The sequence below is a fragment of the Pteropus alecto genome, unplaced genomic scaffold (genome assembly GCF_000325575.1).
Source record: "Pteropus alecto unplaced genomic scaffold, ASM32557v1 scaffold67, whole genome shotgun sequence".
In the NCBI taxonomy this organism is placed as follows: Eukaryota; Metazoa; Chordata; class Mammalia; order Chiroptera; family Pteropodidae; genus Pteropus; species Pteropus alecto.
The window spans coordinates 8,811,065-8,825,289 of NW_006441061.1; the positions used below are offsets into that span (position 1 = coordinate 8,811,065).

The window sequence follows — 14,225 nt, forward strand, 5'->3', positions numbered from 1 at the left end:
CCGAGCAGCCTGCACGTGCAGACGGGGCACTGACTTGCACCTTTCCTTCGCAGCCCGTCTTGGGAAGACCCTGGGGACTCCAAATACCCAGAAGGGTTCAGTTCTTCGAAGAGTTTGAAATTTGTAACCGATGTCATTAAGCAAATTAACTTTTTAGCATGATGACCAGGTGGCGAGAGCAGGGAACTCCCAGCTAAGTTGATAGGGGGGTCAAGTCAGGAAAGACACCCCGAGGCACTAAGTGGGCCAGACGAGGCACTAAGTGGGCCAGACGTGGAGTCCAGGGAAAGGGGGTGTGCCCGGAGGGGTGCTGCGCTTCCCGTGTCTGCACCGACGCCCTGGGGCCCTTATCAACATTTCCTGCTTTTAGGTCTGGGGTGGGCCCCGCTGTGCCCCTGGTGGCTCCCTGGCTAGGAGAGACTGGGGGCAGGGACATGAGGCAGTTGCTCCAATAAGTGGTTCAAGGGGTCTGAACTCCAGCCCTGGCCGAGGTCACTGGCTGCCCGTCGCAGTGGGCGGGCACAAGGTGGAGGTGGGGGCTAACCTTCCAGGGATAGGAGGCACCCCACAGCTGGTCCCGAGTCCCCCTGTGAACCCTTCCCACACGTCATTCGTGGGTGCCAGGCCCACCTGTTCATGGTGGTCTTTACCTAAAACCCCTTCCCCACCTGAAACGGCTTGCCTGGCTTGCCTTCATTCCTGTAGAATCACCATCCTGGTAAATAGAGGGTTCGTCCCGAGGAAGAAAGTGAACCCTGACACGAGGCAGAAAGGCCAGGTACGGGGCATGGACTCGTCCCTCAGGTGAGCAGGGCTCAGGGAGGCGGGACCCGTCCCCATGTGGGCCCCAAAGAGCATCTTCCTTTCAGGTGGAGGGAGAAGTGGACCTGGTCGGGATGGTGAGGTTGACGGAGACCAGGAAGCCCTTTGTTCCTGAGAACAACCCAGAACAGAACCACTGGCATTACCGGGACCTGGAGGCCATGGCCAAGCTCACAGGCGCCGAGCCCATCTTAATTGATGCCGACTTCAGTATGTCATGCCCAGCCCAGCCCAGCCCCAAGCAGCTTTAGTAAATGCCAAGGCTCACCTTCCTCACAACCCTGGGCATCTAGTTGCTTCCATCCTAGCATTGGAGGAGGGGCGACAGTTCTAGCAAGTCTGGGAGGGGGGGAAGGCTAGGGGCATGGCTGGTTATGCATCAGAGGTCCTACTGAAGTGACAGCTCTGGGAAAGGGCTGAGAAGGCTCCAAGTTAACAGGTGACCAAGCAGCTGGTACTGTGAGACCAGGGACACTGAACTCACGTCTCCGCAGAGAGCACAGTCCCTGGAGGACCCATTGGAGGGCAAACCAGGGTGACCCTGAGGAACGAGCACATGCAGTACATCATCACCTGGTGAGTCCCCGTCTGCAGCCACTCCCCACCCCCCCATCAGAACCTGTTCACTGTTCACTTTATTTTAACCCCAAGGTATGGACTGTGTGCGGCCACATCGTACCTGTGGTTTAAGAAATTCCTACGGCGGACCCCTGGCACGTGACAAGATTAGCTGCAACCACTGGGTACGCGTATACACGCATCGCCACGCGTGCTGTGCCTTTCCACCTGAGTGAACTCATTAACTAGTTGATCGGAAAATCTCGGGGTTCAGAGTCAGCCCACATGTGACTGAGCAGTTTGAGGTAACACAGCAACATACACGCTAGGTCTGAGCCCCCGCCCTGTGGAGAGTAAGGGCCCTGGTTTGAAAATGTTCTCGCCACCACCCCAAACTTACAATAAATAAAACAAGTCACCAACCCCAAATGTGCCAGACAGTGGCTGAAAGAATTTTTATTACTTTTATGTACAGAACACGTGGCAGTGCGCTCAGCCCAGTTTGGTGGCCAGTTCTTTCGCCTTAGCCTTTTCCAGCTTGGCGATGCGGGCCACTGACTTTGGGCCCAGGACGTTGCCTCCCCAGTGACGGCGAATCTGCAACGACAAGAGCAGCAGTGAGTGGCCTGTCGCTCTCTGAGGTTCTCAGAGTCAGTTCATGCTACTGTTTGGTCGTTCCGAGCTGATCCCCAAACACAACTTCTCAGATCGAGCCAGTCCGATAACGGCCTGACTCACCCGAGACGCTGGTCTAGGGCTGCTGCTTACCTCGTCGTATCTGTCGTTGTAATTGGTCCGGATAGCTTCCACCAGCTTAGCCAGCGCTCCCTTGTCTTCCCTATCAAGGCAGAGGGGAGATGTGGGTCAGACTCCTGGGGTGCTCTCCAGAGAACAAGAACGACTTCCTTTTTGGCTCCAAAACAAGCCTTTTGCCTCAGTTACAGTATGACCACACAGTTTATTCAGGTGAAGAAATTCATAACCATCATTGGCAAAGGTGCAGATAAACATGGTCTTTAGAGTAAAATCCTAAGGGATTAAGTGAACAGGGGATGGAGGAGGTGTCCCCTCCTGATTCTTGGGAAGTTTGGGCCATGCTGAGTACTCACGAGTTGACTTGCGTGAAGGCAACGGTGGTACAGGTCTTCCTGTGGACCAGGCGCCCCAGCCGGGCCTTCCCCTTGATGATGCAGTAGGGCACCCCCATCTTCCGGCACAGGGCAGGCAGGAAGACGACCAGCTGGAAGACAGCGCTAGCTCAGACTATTTTGCCCGGAAGCAATAATATAAAGGCTAGTTTGGTGGCAATTGCTCAGGGTTAAAAAGCTCATGTATTTACACTTCAAAGTTTAATTCAGTGAAAAATTCACATCATTGCAAGAGCCACAAGTTGGATCCCTTGTCAATACTGTCCTCAAATGAAAAGCTGTCACCCCACTTTAGCCTCTCAACTTTATCCTCCAAGTACCGACACAGACCCAATCGGAGGTCAGCAGTCAACGCTAAAAAGCAAGTCAAACCTACCTCGATGGGATCCACGTCATGTGCAATCACGACCAGCTGGGCCTTCTTGTTCTCCACCAGAGTGGTGACAGTATTGACCCCTAGAACACACGACCAGTCTGCATGAGCACTTGGGGGCCCAAGGGCGGGTGGGGCTGCTCTGTTCACAAAGGGTCTACAGTGGGCCTGGCTACGGCTCAGGGTTAAAAAGCTCGAGTTTTGACTCTTCACAGGGATTCCAGGTGAAGAAATTCATGCATCACTGCCAACGGCCTGCCCCACTGCTCATCTTTAAGGAAGGGGCCACTTACCTGCTCGAAGGACAGGTGGCCTCTTGGTGGGGACATCCCCTTTGCCGGCGGCCTTTTTCTCAGCCCGAGCCAACAACCTCTGCTTCTTCTCTTGCTTCGTCTCCGGCCTGTACTTGTGGGCCAGCTTCAGCAGCTGAGTAGCTGGGAAAATAATCGTTAGTTTAGGTTTGTAACTAAGTTCTAATTTTTCTCACTTAACAAGTGTTAGATCACTGTCCTGAACACGAATTGTGCTTCAAAAAATCTTGGGCCACGTAGATGACCTCAATTACACCACCTTTTATGTTCTAGGAGCTAAACAAACCTAAATTTTAATCCAGTACTGCCAAAAACAAGACAACAACCGTGTCCTTACCCAGAAGTCCCTTCCCCGTGCTGGCTTTACGACACAGAACCTCACCTGTTTGGCGGTCCAAAGCCTGGGTGAACTGGTTAATCGCAGGAGGCACTTTCAGGCGCTTATAAAGAATAGCCCTTTGCCGCTGCAGCCGAATGTAGCGGGGCCATTTGACAAAGCGGGTGAGGTCCCTTTTGGGCTGGATGTCCTGTCCTGAGAAGTAAAGGGCAACGCTTGAATGAGGCTCAAACTCCTTGTCAAGTTCATAACTGAGGCCACGCGGAAGGGTGTAGGTGCATCAGCGATCTTGGTGGTTCCAAGTGTCATCACCGTCTTTCAGATAGCAAATATTCTTTCACATCATCTGCACAAACACCTGCCGCCACAGGGGGGCCCGCGACACCTGTCCCCAGTCAACAAGCAGACGAGGCGCACACCAGCCTGCGGTCAGCATGCTGCTCTGGGAGAGCTGGTTTCCCGACGGCCAAACTGAACCCCCAAGGCCGGCATGACTGAGCAGAGGGCCCAGGCGTGCTGGGACGCTGAGGAGGCGGCCATGAACCCTGTAACTCCACTGCCCCCCACTCAAGGGGAGAAGAACTGAACCCAGTTTACAGCCAGAAAGTGGTAAATCGGGTTCCAATCCAGGCAGCCCGCCCTCCAAACCCACTAAAACCTGCTAATACGCAACGTAGCTTTCTGTCCCATAAACTACCATTTGTCACCCAGAACTGAACCGTTTTCATTCAACTTACCAATACCAAAATTCTTGGGTCTTTTCTCAAACAGGGGATTTACCACCTTCTTGGCCTCCTGCTTCTTCACGACAGCAGGGGCCGGGGCCACCTTCTTCCCCTTAGCCTTCTTTCCCTTAGGCTGTGGAGAAAGAAAAACCAGTGAACCCGCCACCTCCTCCTCCACTAGTTTCTCCGGAGAGCGGTGGGGCTCAGGCCGCCTCCCTGATGACAAAGGCGGCCGGCGACGCCCGCTGCTCGCGCATCAGCGATCTTGGTGGCTAAGTATGTCCGCACCGTCACTCAGAGAGCAAATCTTCTCACATCATCTGCACGAGCCTTGAGGGCCACGTTACTCCGCGGCGCTGCCGCGGTGACCCCCGCCCCAGGGAGACACGCCCCTGGAGTCCGGCTCCAGAAGCAGCAAAGGGGGACCCAGAACCCCTCGCCGAAGGCCCCCAGGCAGGCTCCCAGGACCGCGAGGGGTCCCCGGGGCGCTTGAGCGCCTCGGCCGCCATCTGCTGCACGCCCCGCATTGCGGCGCTGCGACCCCCGGATCCTCCTCCCGCCCCGGTCGCCGGGGAGTCTAGCCCGACCCAATGCCCCCGTGCCGGCCCTCTCGGGGCTCTCCTCCCTCCAGGCGGTAAAGGGGCCCCCGTGCGGCCGCGCCCCGAGAAGGATGGCAGCGGATAGACGCGAACGCAGCGCTGGCAACGCGAATAGCGAAGCTACTCACCATCTTGGGCGGCGGGAGGCAAGAGAAAGGAAAGGGAATTGTGGGAAATATGTATGCGACCTCGGAGATCGCGACAACTGGAGCCTGCGCGGGATTTCAGATTTAAAGCGACAGGACTCCTTTCTCTGGCCTCCGGCGAGGGGCGTGGCCTAGAGCGCGAGGCGGGTCTGTGAGGCCGGAAAGGGCGTGGAGACCGTGGCCGGCCGGCGGGGAGCCGCGCCTTCCCCGGGACTGCGTACGCCTCCCCCGGGACTGAGTACGCCTCCCCCGATCCCGCCCGGGCCACGAGTCCGCCGGGCTCGGGCTGTGCCGAGCAGGTGTGGGCATCGGGACGGCGGGGCGGGTGGCCCTGTGATCGACGCCAGAATGGCTCAAAGGCCGCGAGTTGGGCCGTCGGGCCGCGCGGCGGGGCGCGGGGAAAGGCCGCGAGTTGGGCCGTCGGGCCGCGCGGCGGGGCGCGGGGAGGGCGGAGGCCTCGGGAGGCGGTGCTGCAGGCGCCGCGTGGAGCGGGAAGAGTCGCAAGGACCTGTCCGGTGCAGGAGTGGGCGGGTGGGGACCTGCGGGCCTCTCGCGGACGTCCGTGGTCCTGGCCTGGGAGGAATCGGGGCTTGCGGACTCTAGGATGAACTCGCCCGCGGAGGGGGCGTGAGACCCCCGCGGCGCACCTGTGCGCGAATGGCTCGGAAGAGTTCGCTCGGCCGAGAGGGAATCCCTGCAGATCTGCGCGTTCTGCCGAGGTGGGGCATGGAGGGTGGGCGGCTGGCCCTGACTCGGCTCACACCAGGCTCCGCACCGCAGGTGCTGACCGTTAGCCCCAGGCCGCCGCCCACTGCCTGCCGGAGGCCCCGCCATGGCCCAGCAGAGAGCCCTGCCGCAGAGCAAGGAGACGCTGCTGCAGTCTTACAACAAGCGGCTCAAGGATGATGTCAAGTCCATCATGGACAACTTCGCCGAGATCATCAAGACCACCAAGGTGGGTGGGGCCGGCAGGTCCCCTGCCCGTCCAGGGACCAAGGGAAGGGGCGGCGCGTAGAGTGCCGACTGTATGAACTGAGTGACTGCCCTGCTCTGGTCAACAGTGTGACGAGTGCTGTGTGCCAGGTGGTGGCGATACCGCAGCAGGGAACACCCAGGCGAGGCCCTTGTTTCCCTGGGGAGAACATTTTGGAGAGCAGCAGGGGGGTTGATGAAAGAAACCGGCTAATTGCAGGTCCTGGTGAGGCCGCTGGAGGGCACTCTAGTCAAATCGCCAGGTTCAACATCCCGCACCACTTACTAGCCATGGGCTTGGATGGGGACTCGCTGGCTCGGCCCCTCGGTTTCCCCTGCATCAGAGGGGCCTTGCGCTGATTGGATGAGTCTCTCTGTGTAAAGTGGTTACCGCGGGGCCTGATGGGGACCGGGACATCATAGCTATTGCGAGTGAGTGCGGTCAGGGAGAGGAGCTGGGGAAGGCCCCACAGGTGGGCAGGACAGTCAGCGCTGGGGTCGCGGGGCCTGGAGATTCACAGGACCGCTGCAGACGCAGAAGGCTTGTTTGAGCAGGAAGGATGATGATGACAGCTAGCATCCGATTAGCTTTCACTACACATCGGGCGGTGCTGGGAGGGCTATTTGTGTCCTGTCCCATTTAACCTTCACAAGACCCTGTGAAGCAGGTACCACCGTCCTCTCCATTTTCAGAGGAAACCGAGGCTCACCAGATTTAGTAACTTGCCCAAGATCATTCTGCTAATAACTGGCAGAGCCAGGATTTGAACCCAGGAAGCCTGGCCCTGACCCCAGCCTGTGCAAGGCCCTTCGGGAAGCCCTGTCCAGGTGGACTAATAGCCTGGACCTCAGACAAGGGAGGTCAGGCAAGACTCCTGCGTTTACCACCCGAGACACGCCTGGCATGCTCTCTGGTCTTTCCCACCTGTAAACTGTGCTGTCCAGGTTTCTGAGAATCTTGTGAGATAACGATGGTCAAGGGCTTAACACGGTGCCTGGCACCCAGGAAGTGCTCAGTAAATAGTCACTTAACACATCATCCTTTTACTGAGCGCCCGAGGTAGTGACACTCCACACCCCAAAGAGACTGGACCAAGGCCTCCGTGCACCTGGCCCAGGAGTAAGTAGGCGTCCATCTATCCTGACAAAGCAGAACGAGGGAGGGAAGCTGACTGTTGTCTGAGGTCTGGGTAGCAGCACCCACCGTAGAAAGACAGGCGGGGTGCGGGGCTGGGTGTGCTGCTACCTGTGGGCCGGGCACCTGCTGATGCCAGGCTTTCTTGTTTACTCTCAGATTGAGGATGAGACACAGGTGTCCAGAGCCACTCAGGGTGAGCAGGACAATTACGAGATGCACGTGCGAGCCGCCAACATCGTGAGTCACCAGGTGGAGGGCCCGGCCCGGGCTCCAGCGCCTTGGGGTTCCCACTGGGGTTTTCTGGGTGGTGGGCAAACCGCTTCTCAGGAGACTCTCCTCAAGAGGAGGGCTGTTTATGGCAGCGTGTGAGGGGTGGGCAGATAGCTGGCCACATCCATCCTGTAGAGCAGTGGTCCCCCACCTTTTTGGCACCAAGGACCGGCGTTTCCATGAGAATCTAACGCCTGACGATCTGAGGCGGAACTGAGGCGGTGATGCTGGCGCTGGGGAGCGGTCGCAGATGCAGATGGAGCTTTGCCGCCCGCCCGCTGCTCACCCCCTGCTGTGCAGCCTGGTTCCTGACAGGCTTTGGACCGGTGGCAGTCTGTTCCCCGGGGGGTTAGGTCCCCTGCTGTAGAGTGCTATGCAGTGCTTGGAAAGAGGTCGGCCCTTTCTTGCTGATAAGAAAGTTCTCCAAGATGCATCACGAAGGCAAAAGCAAATTGCCGAATGAAATGGGATGTTGGTCCCTTCTGATATCACAGAACAAGCACATCTCCTCAGTGTTTCCAGAGGTGTGTGTCTGCGGACGAACACCCATAGGAGAAGGTCCCAGAGGGACCTGCCCAGCTGGCAGGCACGCCGCCCCCAAGGAAGGGCAGGGCAGGAGGTTAACGGAATGGTGGCTTTCTCCCTGGGCTTGGAGGTTTCGAGAAGCAGAATGTGTGGTTGCACAATTTGTGTGATTGGAGGTCCGTAGCAGCGGGTCAGAAGCCAGGGGCCAAGAGAGGGTAGGGACCGGGGAGCCGATGGCACCCGCCATCTCCGGGGGCTGCCGCGGAAGCGTCTCATGCGGGTGAGGAGGGTGCCGGGGACCCTGTCCTCTGGTAACTGGCCTTCTAGCTCTGTCTCTTATGTCTGACAGTGACCCTGTGAAGCTGCATTTTGCAGATGAGGAAACTGAGGGCTTTGCTTGGCTGGCATCAGGCACATGGAGGCAGGGCTCTGTCACGCTCTCACCTGCCTGTCCATTCCGACTGCCACAGGTCCGAGCCGGAGAGTCCCTGATGAAGCTGGTGTCCGACCTCAAGCAGTTCCTCATCCTCAACGACTTCCCGTCGGTGAACGAGGCCATCGACCAGCGCAACCAGCAGCTCCGTGCCCTGCAGGAGGAATGCGACCGGAAGCTCATCGCCCTGCGAGACGAGGTCTCCATCGACCTCTACGAGCTGGAGGAGGAGTATTACTCGTCCAGGTACAAATAGGGCCGGCCCTGCGGACCTGGGCCCGCCAGCAGGCGCGGCGCGGCTGGCCCCGCAGCCGGCCCCGCAGCCGCGAAGGCCCCGTGTTTCCAGACCCTGCCTGGTCTTGGCAGCGGAGCCCGGCGCCCGGTGTCCGAGCAGAGCTCACGGTCAGAGCGTTTGATCGGCAGACAATGTACACCGTGTACCGGGCCGGGCAGTCGAGGTGAAAACCACAGGACTTCACGGGGTGGGGTCCTCGCCTGGAGGAGGGAGGCCCGAGCCAGCGTTCCTGCCTGGGGTCCCGACCGCCTCTTTTTGAACCTGTCTGCTCCCTTTAGCTTTTTAGTCGATATTTAAACAAGGCTGGACTAGCTCCTCTTGGCGGCCCAGGACACCAGGGATGCCCAGGGAGGCCGTTCCCTGTGGGCATCACCGAACCCCACAGCGGGGAGGGGGCCTGGGGAGCAAGAGAGACAGCCTAAGCAGAGATGGCCTCGGAGGCCAGGCCCGGGTAGGGGGCCCCTGCTTCCCCGTCAGCTCAGCCCGTCCACGGAGCCAGAGCCTTGCCGCATGCCAGGCCCTGGCCAGGTCCGGGGCCACAGCAATGGGCAAGACCCGTCAGCCCGGCCCTCGTGGGGCCTCTGCGGTCGTTTGAGCTACAGGGACCCGAGAAACCCAAGTGTAATTCACATGGGGACACTGAGGCCGGAGGCTGGGAGGCCTCACCCCTCCATCCCCGTTAGCTTGGGAAACCAAGAGTCGGTCCAGCAGACAAGGAGGTCGCACCCCCTCCTGCCCTCGCCCGGACAAACCTGTCCTTCCTGTGTCCGGTGGAGGTTTTATATCCTGGGGCCACAGATGCCCAGAGCCAGCATGGTCTGTGGTCTGGGGCTTGGTTTCCCGGCCTTAGATTCAGTGCCACCCCTCATGGTCCCTGCCCCTCTTGGCCTCTGTGGGAGGGGACAGTGTGTCACTGTCCAGTTGGAGCCGTTCTGGACTTCCCCAGAGCATCCTGGGGCCCCCCGGTCCCTGATACCCATCAGCTCAGCAGACCTGTGGCGACACCTCCTAACACACCAGGCCGTAAGAAACGGGTCCTGAGTGGGGGTTTCAGACCCCTCTGGGGACGTGGCTCACAGCCCTGCTGGTTTTGCAGAATTCCTTCACAACCTCATGTTTGTCCCCGTCATGTCCAAGGGCCGGGCCTCTGGGCTAAGCGGCTACAGGACGGCAATTCAGCCCTGCCTCCTGAGGTCAAGGGCGGAGAGGAGGGGACCTGCCCAGAGTCACTCAGCAGGGCTGAGGGGGAACGCAGGGAGCCTGAGCGCCGGGCTTCCCACGCGCGTTCTGCCCCGTCAGTCTCTGGGTCACCCAGAGGGGCTTTGGGCCATTGTCCCTGGTGCCTCAGGAGGCCGAGTTCCTCCCTCGTCCGTAGCGCCTGTAAGTGGCCAGGGCTCAGCAGAGTCGGGGCCTGCGGGCCGTGCGCTCGTCCTGCTCGTCCCCGCAGCGTGTGACCCAGCGTGCGCCCCATCCGAGTCCCCCGCGCTGAGCCCGCCCTCCGCCCTCCGCGGCCCCGCGGCCCGTCTCCGCGCTTGCCCGCATGCTTTCCGCTTGTGACCTGCTCTTTCTCTGCCTCTCGCCCTCTGCTGTTCGGGGGCCGCTGCTCTGAGCCCAGGATGGTTTCTGAGACTAAGCACTGACCGGAGCGAGGAGGGGAACAGGGAGGGAATGAAGAGCAAGGCAGGGTGCGGGGCGTAGGGGGGGATCCAGCGAGGAAGTGAGGGTCCGTCCCGTTGCAGAGCCCGCCTCGGAAACCTTTGCGAGCCGCGCTCCGCTCCCGCACCCCAAGTCCTCCAGCAGCCGTGTTAGATGCGGGGCCCTGAGGGGCCGGTTTGAGGTCGCACAGCTGGTGCAGTGGTACAGGGTGGGACACCAGGGGCAGACCCAGGAATGAGACAGGGTGCCTGCCTTCAGGGTCCTTGTAAAGCATGGGGACCACAGAGGAACCGCGTGGAGCTGTGCACGCTGGGTGCCACTGCCGGTGACACCGGCAGCTCCCTGCAGGAGGAGAGTGAGCAGCTGGAGCCGGGGTGCGGGTGGCTGCAGGAGCAGGACAGCCACGTGACAGTCAGGACGACACGCAGTGGACGAGTGGAGGGAGCTGCCGAGGTCACACAGACCTGCATTGCTGGTCCTGGAAGGCTCCCCACGTTAGGATGCTGAAGGCCCCTGAAGCAAGAGGGCCCCCCACACACCTCGTGCTCAGCCAGGCCAGCCCAGCGGAGAGTGGGGAGGGGCGGCTCGGGGCGCGGCCCGTTTTCTTAACTCTGCTCTGTCTCGCTTTCCCCTCCGCCGGCTTCCACTCTGCCTGCTCCTGTCTCCCTGGGTTTCTGGTGGTGGAAAAGCTCCAGTCTTTGCGAAGCTAATGATCTGCCTCTGTGCGAAGCTTACTGGAGGCTGGACCTCGACACAGACGCCGCTGATGGCCGCTCGGCCCCTCTGCTGGCGTCCCCGGAGCCCAGCGCTGGCCCCCTGCAGGCTGCAGCCCCTGCCCACTCCCACGCCAGCGGCCCTGGCCCCACGGAGCACCCCTGAGCCTCCCGCGCCCCAGCCCAGGGCCTTAGGAACAAAATCCAGGGCCCCCTTCCGGCCGCCCAGCCTCCCTCCTCTCAGCCTTGGTTTCCACTTGGGGAGCCACTGTGGCCTCCTTGGGCACCTCCTCGGCACAGGGACAGCGCACCCAGGGGTGTCGGGGGAAAGTCGCTCCCCCGGCCCTTGCCAGGGTGGCCCAGTCTTCCCAAGTCACGTCTGGTCGCTGCCTTCCCGGCCGGCTGGTGAGAGAGGTGTCTAGGGCGCTTCGCCCAGCCGAGGACCTCACAGCGGGGCAGGGCGGGCGCCCGATGTCCGGGGACATGACCTGAGCCTGCCGTTTAAAATGGGGGGTGCTCTGAGTGGGCGGTGCTAGCCCTTCGGCCAGGCGCCCCGTGCATGGCCACCACGCCGCGTCGCCCCGAGGGGCGCTGCAGGGCTGGGGTGCCGCTGGTTGCGCACAGGCCGGCAGGGCGTCCGTGTTCATGTTCCGGCTGTTTTTCTGCAGCGAGACTGTCAAATAAAAACAGAGCCGCCCTTGGCGTTGGCTGGTTCTTTCTCGCTCGGACCTGACTGGGCCGGGATCACCGGTGAACTCCCAGCGGCTGTGGGAGTCACAGCTCCTGGACAGCCTGGGGTTCCAGGTCAGTTTCCTCCCATGGTGGCTCTGGGCAAGTGGGGACTTGGTCAGTCTGGGGTCATGGCTGTGTTCCCGTCGGCTAGGACTGCCCGGGACCTGGCCCCTTGATATTTGGTGAATGAAAAACCGCCCTTCCTGTGTCACCGCACCCCGAGTCGGTGCTTTTGTCACATGCATTTCAGGGAGCAGTGGCACATGTCGGGAAGGGGTTGAAGCGTTGTACCCACGGCCGCGGAGCTGGGAAGCGAAGTGGCAGACATCGGGACTCAATCTAGATGGAACGTAGGCCAGCGCCACTGCCAGGGCTCCCTGAGAAAGTGGGGACACTCACAGCAGAAGAGCCGGGGCTTCGACCCTCCCCCGTAACACCGGTGTGCTTTAGCTCCTCATGAGGGACAGCATCGTCCCGGTGTATGGAGGTGACAGCCCACAATCCAGCCTCGGACAGGGAGGGACGCAAGCTGACACCCATCTTAGGTCCCAGAGACCCCCAGGACCATGCAGAGTCACCAGAGAGGTGGCTGCCTGGGCCCCAGCCCTGGCTCCTGCCCTGGCGTCTGGGGCGGGCTGGGGACGGTTTCCCCATTGATGGGATGGGTGGCCATCCCTTCCTGAAACAGTTTAATTGCAAAAGTGACCTGACCACTAAGGACAGCGGAAGCACGTGTGGGGGAGGCGAGTGGTGGGGTCTGGGTCGTCTTCTTTCTAAACACCTGAGAAACGAGCACCCGCCTCATCACTTCCACCCTCCCGGGCTAGTGCCACTGTCCTCACTGGCAAACGAAGCTGTTTCTTTTAAAGTAAAGCAGCTCCCTGCCGCCTTGTCCTCTGCAGCCTGCACCCCTGGCGGCAGGGCCCAGGGACATGGGCTCTCGGCTCAGGATTCTCACCGGCTGCCTCGTGCAGCGGCTTCACACCTGGCCACACTGCACCTGTCAAGATCCCCAGGGGCCTCCGCGCGTGGCTAAACCCTGGTCTTTATCGCCTTTTGATCCCAAGCTTTTCGCTGGGAGGATGTTCAAACCCCTGGAGACGTTACACAGGTGGCACATAGGACAGCGTGCAGCCCCCGTCCTGCAGTGTGTACTTGCACCTATAAATTCATCTTAACGTCAGCTGCAGACCTCGTGACACTCCTAAATACTTGTGGCCCCCGCTAAGAAAAGCAACACTCTTCGTGGCACAATGCCAGTGTCACCCCCCAAATGAATCCCATGATATCAGCTAGTGTAACGTTTTAACTTCCCCAAATGTCTTTTTACACCTGCTTTTACTTTCGCATCGCGCTTAGTTATCATTTCCGATGGTGTTTAAAAGCTAGAACAGGATCAGGATGGTCAGAATAGGTCGAGTAGAATCTCGGATACGTTTGAAGGAAGAGCCAACAGGATTCGCTCAAGATTAGATGTGGGGACTGAGTCAGGGTGGCCTCAGGGTCTGCCTCACGGGGCCGGGAGCAGAGCCGCCATGACAGGCGGGAAGGCGGGACAGGAGGTGGGATACTCGCTCTGTACGCAGCAGGTGCAGATGCGCGTTGGGTGCTCAGATGTGGGTCTGGCGTTCAGGGGAGTCCTCACAGTCAAGCCACGAACCCCAAAGGGACCACTGAGCAGGGGAGTCAGCGGAAAGGAAGTGGTTTGGAGACCCAGAGAAGCCGGGCGGGGGAGGCAGGCCTGCCGTCTGGGGTCCCCGAAGCCACGTGCAGACAGGGTTTGGGGAGAAAGGGAGGATGGGCTGTTCGAACCTCGACACCTGGCACAGAAAGGTCACTTAACATTAGGAGGGCCCATAATCAAGATCTACATGCAGAACTTAACTGTTTTCCCTCCCTGGCGTGTGGCATCTCTGGTGACATCTACCAGTGAAGACCTCAGCAAAGCCTCCAAGGCTGCCCTGGGGATGAAGACCCAGGTCAGATCCCCTGACACATGTGGCATGGGCTGGAGTCCCACTGCAAGAGGACCCATCGTCCCTGTCACTTGTCGTGTCCCAGTCCCCGATGGTCAAACCGACGGTTCCAGAAAGGCCATGTGCCTGGCGTAATGAGCGTGCTGCCGAGATCACACAGCGGATCGTGACCGCACAGCGCGGGAAGACGTCATCCTCGCCCACAGACATCACCTCCCGGCAGAGGGCAGGGGAGAAAGGTAAATTCTTAATGCTTCAAACGGATCCTATTAGCAGCCTTTTGAAAGGGCCTTTCGACGTCCTCACCGCTTGGAGCCCCGGGGCCCGCCCGCTTCCGCTTGGGGTCTGCGCCCCCGAAGCCTAATCCTATCGCCCCTAGTCATTGAGCGCCTCGTGTGTACAGGGCACTGTGGGTCATCAGCACCGCCCCAGCCTCCAGCCGGGGGTCCGGGGCCCCGCAGGCCGCACTCACTGACCCCCGCGGCCGCCCGCACCC

The 14,225-nt window shown here is 60.3% G+C and overlaps 3 protein-coding genes and 5 non-coding genes across 9 annotated transcripts in view; 2 read left to right on the forward strand and 6 right to left on the reverse strand.

The window, feature by feature from the left end:
* Positions 1–1,809, forward strand: part of LOC102886259 (surfeit locus protein 1) — a gene marked incomplete at its 5' end in the record, with an annotated part of 5,406 nt that extends 3,597 nt beyond the window's left edge. The window contains 2 exons of the mRNA XM_015594139.2: positions 1,317–1,398; positions 1,474–1,809. Coding sequence (XP_015449625.1) covers positions 1,317–1,398; positions 1,474–1,543 — 152 coding nt within the window. The remainder of the gene's footprint in view (positions 1–1,316; positions 1,399–1,473) is intronic.
* On the reverse strand, positions 1,805–5,139 carry RPL7A (ribosomal protein L7a). The gene is made up of 8 exons (XM_006918103.3): positions 5,002–5,139; positions 4,287–4,407; positions 3,595–3,744; positions 3,195–3,335; positions 2,905–2,984; positions 2,490–2,620; positions 2,149–2,218; positions 1,805–1,977 (listed from the first exon to the last, which is right to left on the reverse strand). The coding sequence occupies exons 1-8, from the start codon at positions 5,002–5,004 to the stop codon at positions 1,873–1,875; spliced, it is 801 nt and encodes a 266-aa protein (XP_006918165.1). The 5' UTR covers positions 5,005–5,139; the 3' UTR covers positions 1,805–1,872.
* LOC112484839 lies at positions 2,309–2,375 on the reverse strand. Its single transcript, XR_003048247.1, has one exon. It is a non-coding gene; the product is annotated as a small nucleolar RNA SNORD36 (small nucleolar RNA).
* On the reverse strand, positions 2,688–2,760 carry LOC112484837. The gene has a single exon (XR_003048245.1). It is a non-coding gene; the product is annotated as a small nucleolar RNA SNORD36 (small nucleolar RNA).
* LOC112484838 lies at positions 3,076–3,151 on the reverse strand. The gene has a single exon (XR_003048246.1). It is a non-coding gene; the product is annotated as a small nucleolar RNA SNORD36 (small nucleolar RNA).
* On the reverse strand, positions 3,826–3,900 carry LOC112484840. The gene has a single exon (XR_003048248.1). It is a non-coding gene; the product is annotated as a small nucleolar RNA SNORD24 (small nucleolar RNA).
* LOC112484841 lies at positions 4,527–4,599 on the reverse strand. The gene has a single exon (XR_003048249.1). It is a non-coding gene; the product is annotated as a small nucleolar RNA SNORD24 (small nucleolar RNA).
* A 36-nt stretch (positions 5,140–5,175) lies between the features above and the next one.
* MED22 (mediator complex subunit 22) lies at positions 5,176–14,202 on the forward strand. Of its 2 annotated transcripts, none has more exons than XM_025051143.1 (5): positions 5,176–5,318; positions 5,800–5,974; positions 7,286–7,366; positions 8,395–8,603; positions 13,815–14,202. In XM_025051143.1, the coding sequence occupies exons 2-5, from the start codon at positions 5,852–5,854 to the stop codon at positions 13,897–13,899; spliced, it is 498 nt and encodes a 165-aa protein (XP_024906911.1). In that variant the 5' UTR covers positions 5,176–5,318; positions 5,800–5,851; the 3' UTR covers positions 13,900–14,202. The 2 variants fall into 2 exon arrangements, with proteins under 2 accessions (XP_024906911.1, XP_006918166.1); XM_006918104.3 differs by lacking the exon at positions 13,815–14,202 and adding an exon at positions 10,998–11,723.
* Positions 14,203–14,225: the final 23 nt, after the last annotated feature.

Bases quoted from the DNA above. Each gene is read 5' to 3' on its own strand.
- RPL7A (XM_006918103.3), bottom strand. The intron at 2,621-2,904 runs GTAGGTTTGACT...GCTGTCTTCCAG, and splicing joins ATGACGTGGATCCCATCGAG to CTGGTCGTCTTCCTGCCTGC. The intron at 2,219-2,489 runs GTGAGTACTCAG...CTGCCTTGATAG, and splicing joins GCCTTCACGCAAGTCAACTC to GGAAGACAAGGGAGCGCTGG.
- MED22 (XM_006918104.3), top strand. From the start codon at position 5,852: ATGGCCCAGCAGAGAGCCCTGCCGCAGAGCAAGGAGACGCTGCTGCAG. The intron at 5,975-7,285 runs GTGGGTGGGGCC...GTTTACTCTCAG, and splicing joins AGATCATCAAGACCACCAAG to ATTGAGGATGAGACACAGGT. The intron at 7,367-8,394 runs GTGAGTCACCAG...CGACTGCCACAG, and splicing joins ACGTGCGAGCCGCCAACATC to GTCCGAGCCGGAGAGTCCCT.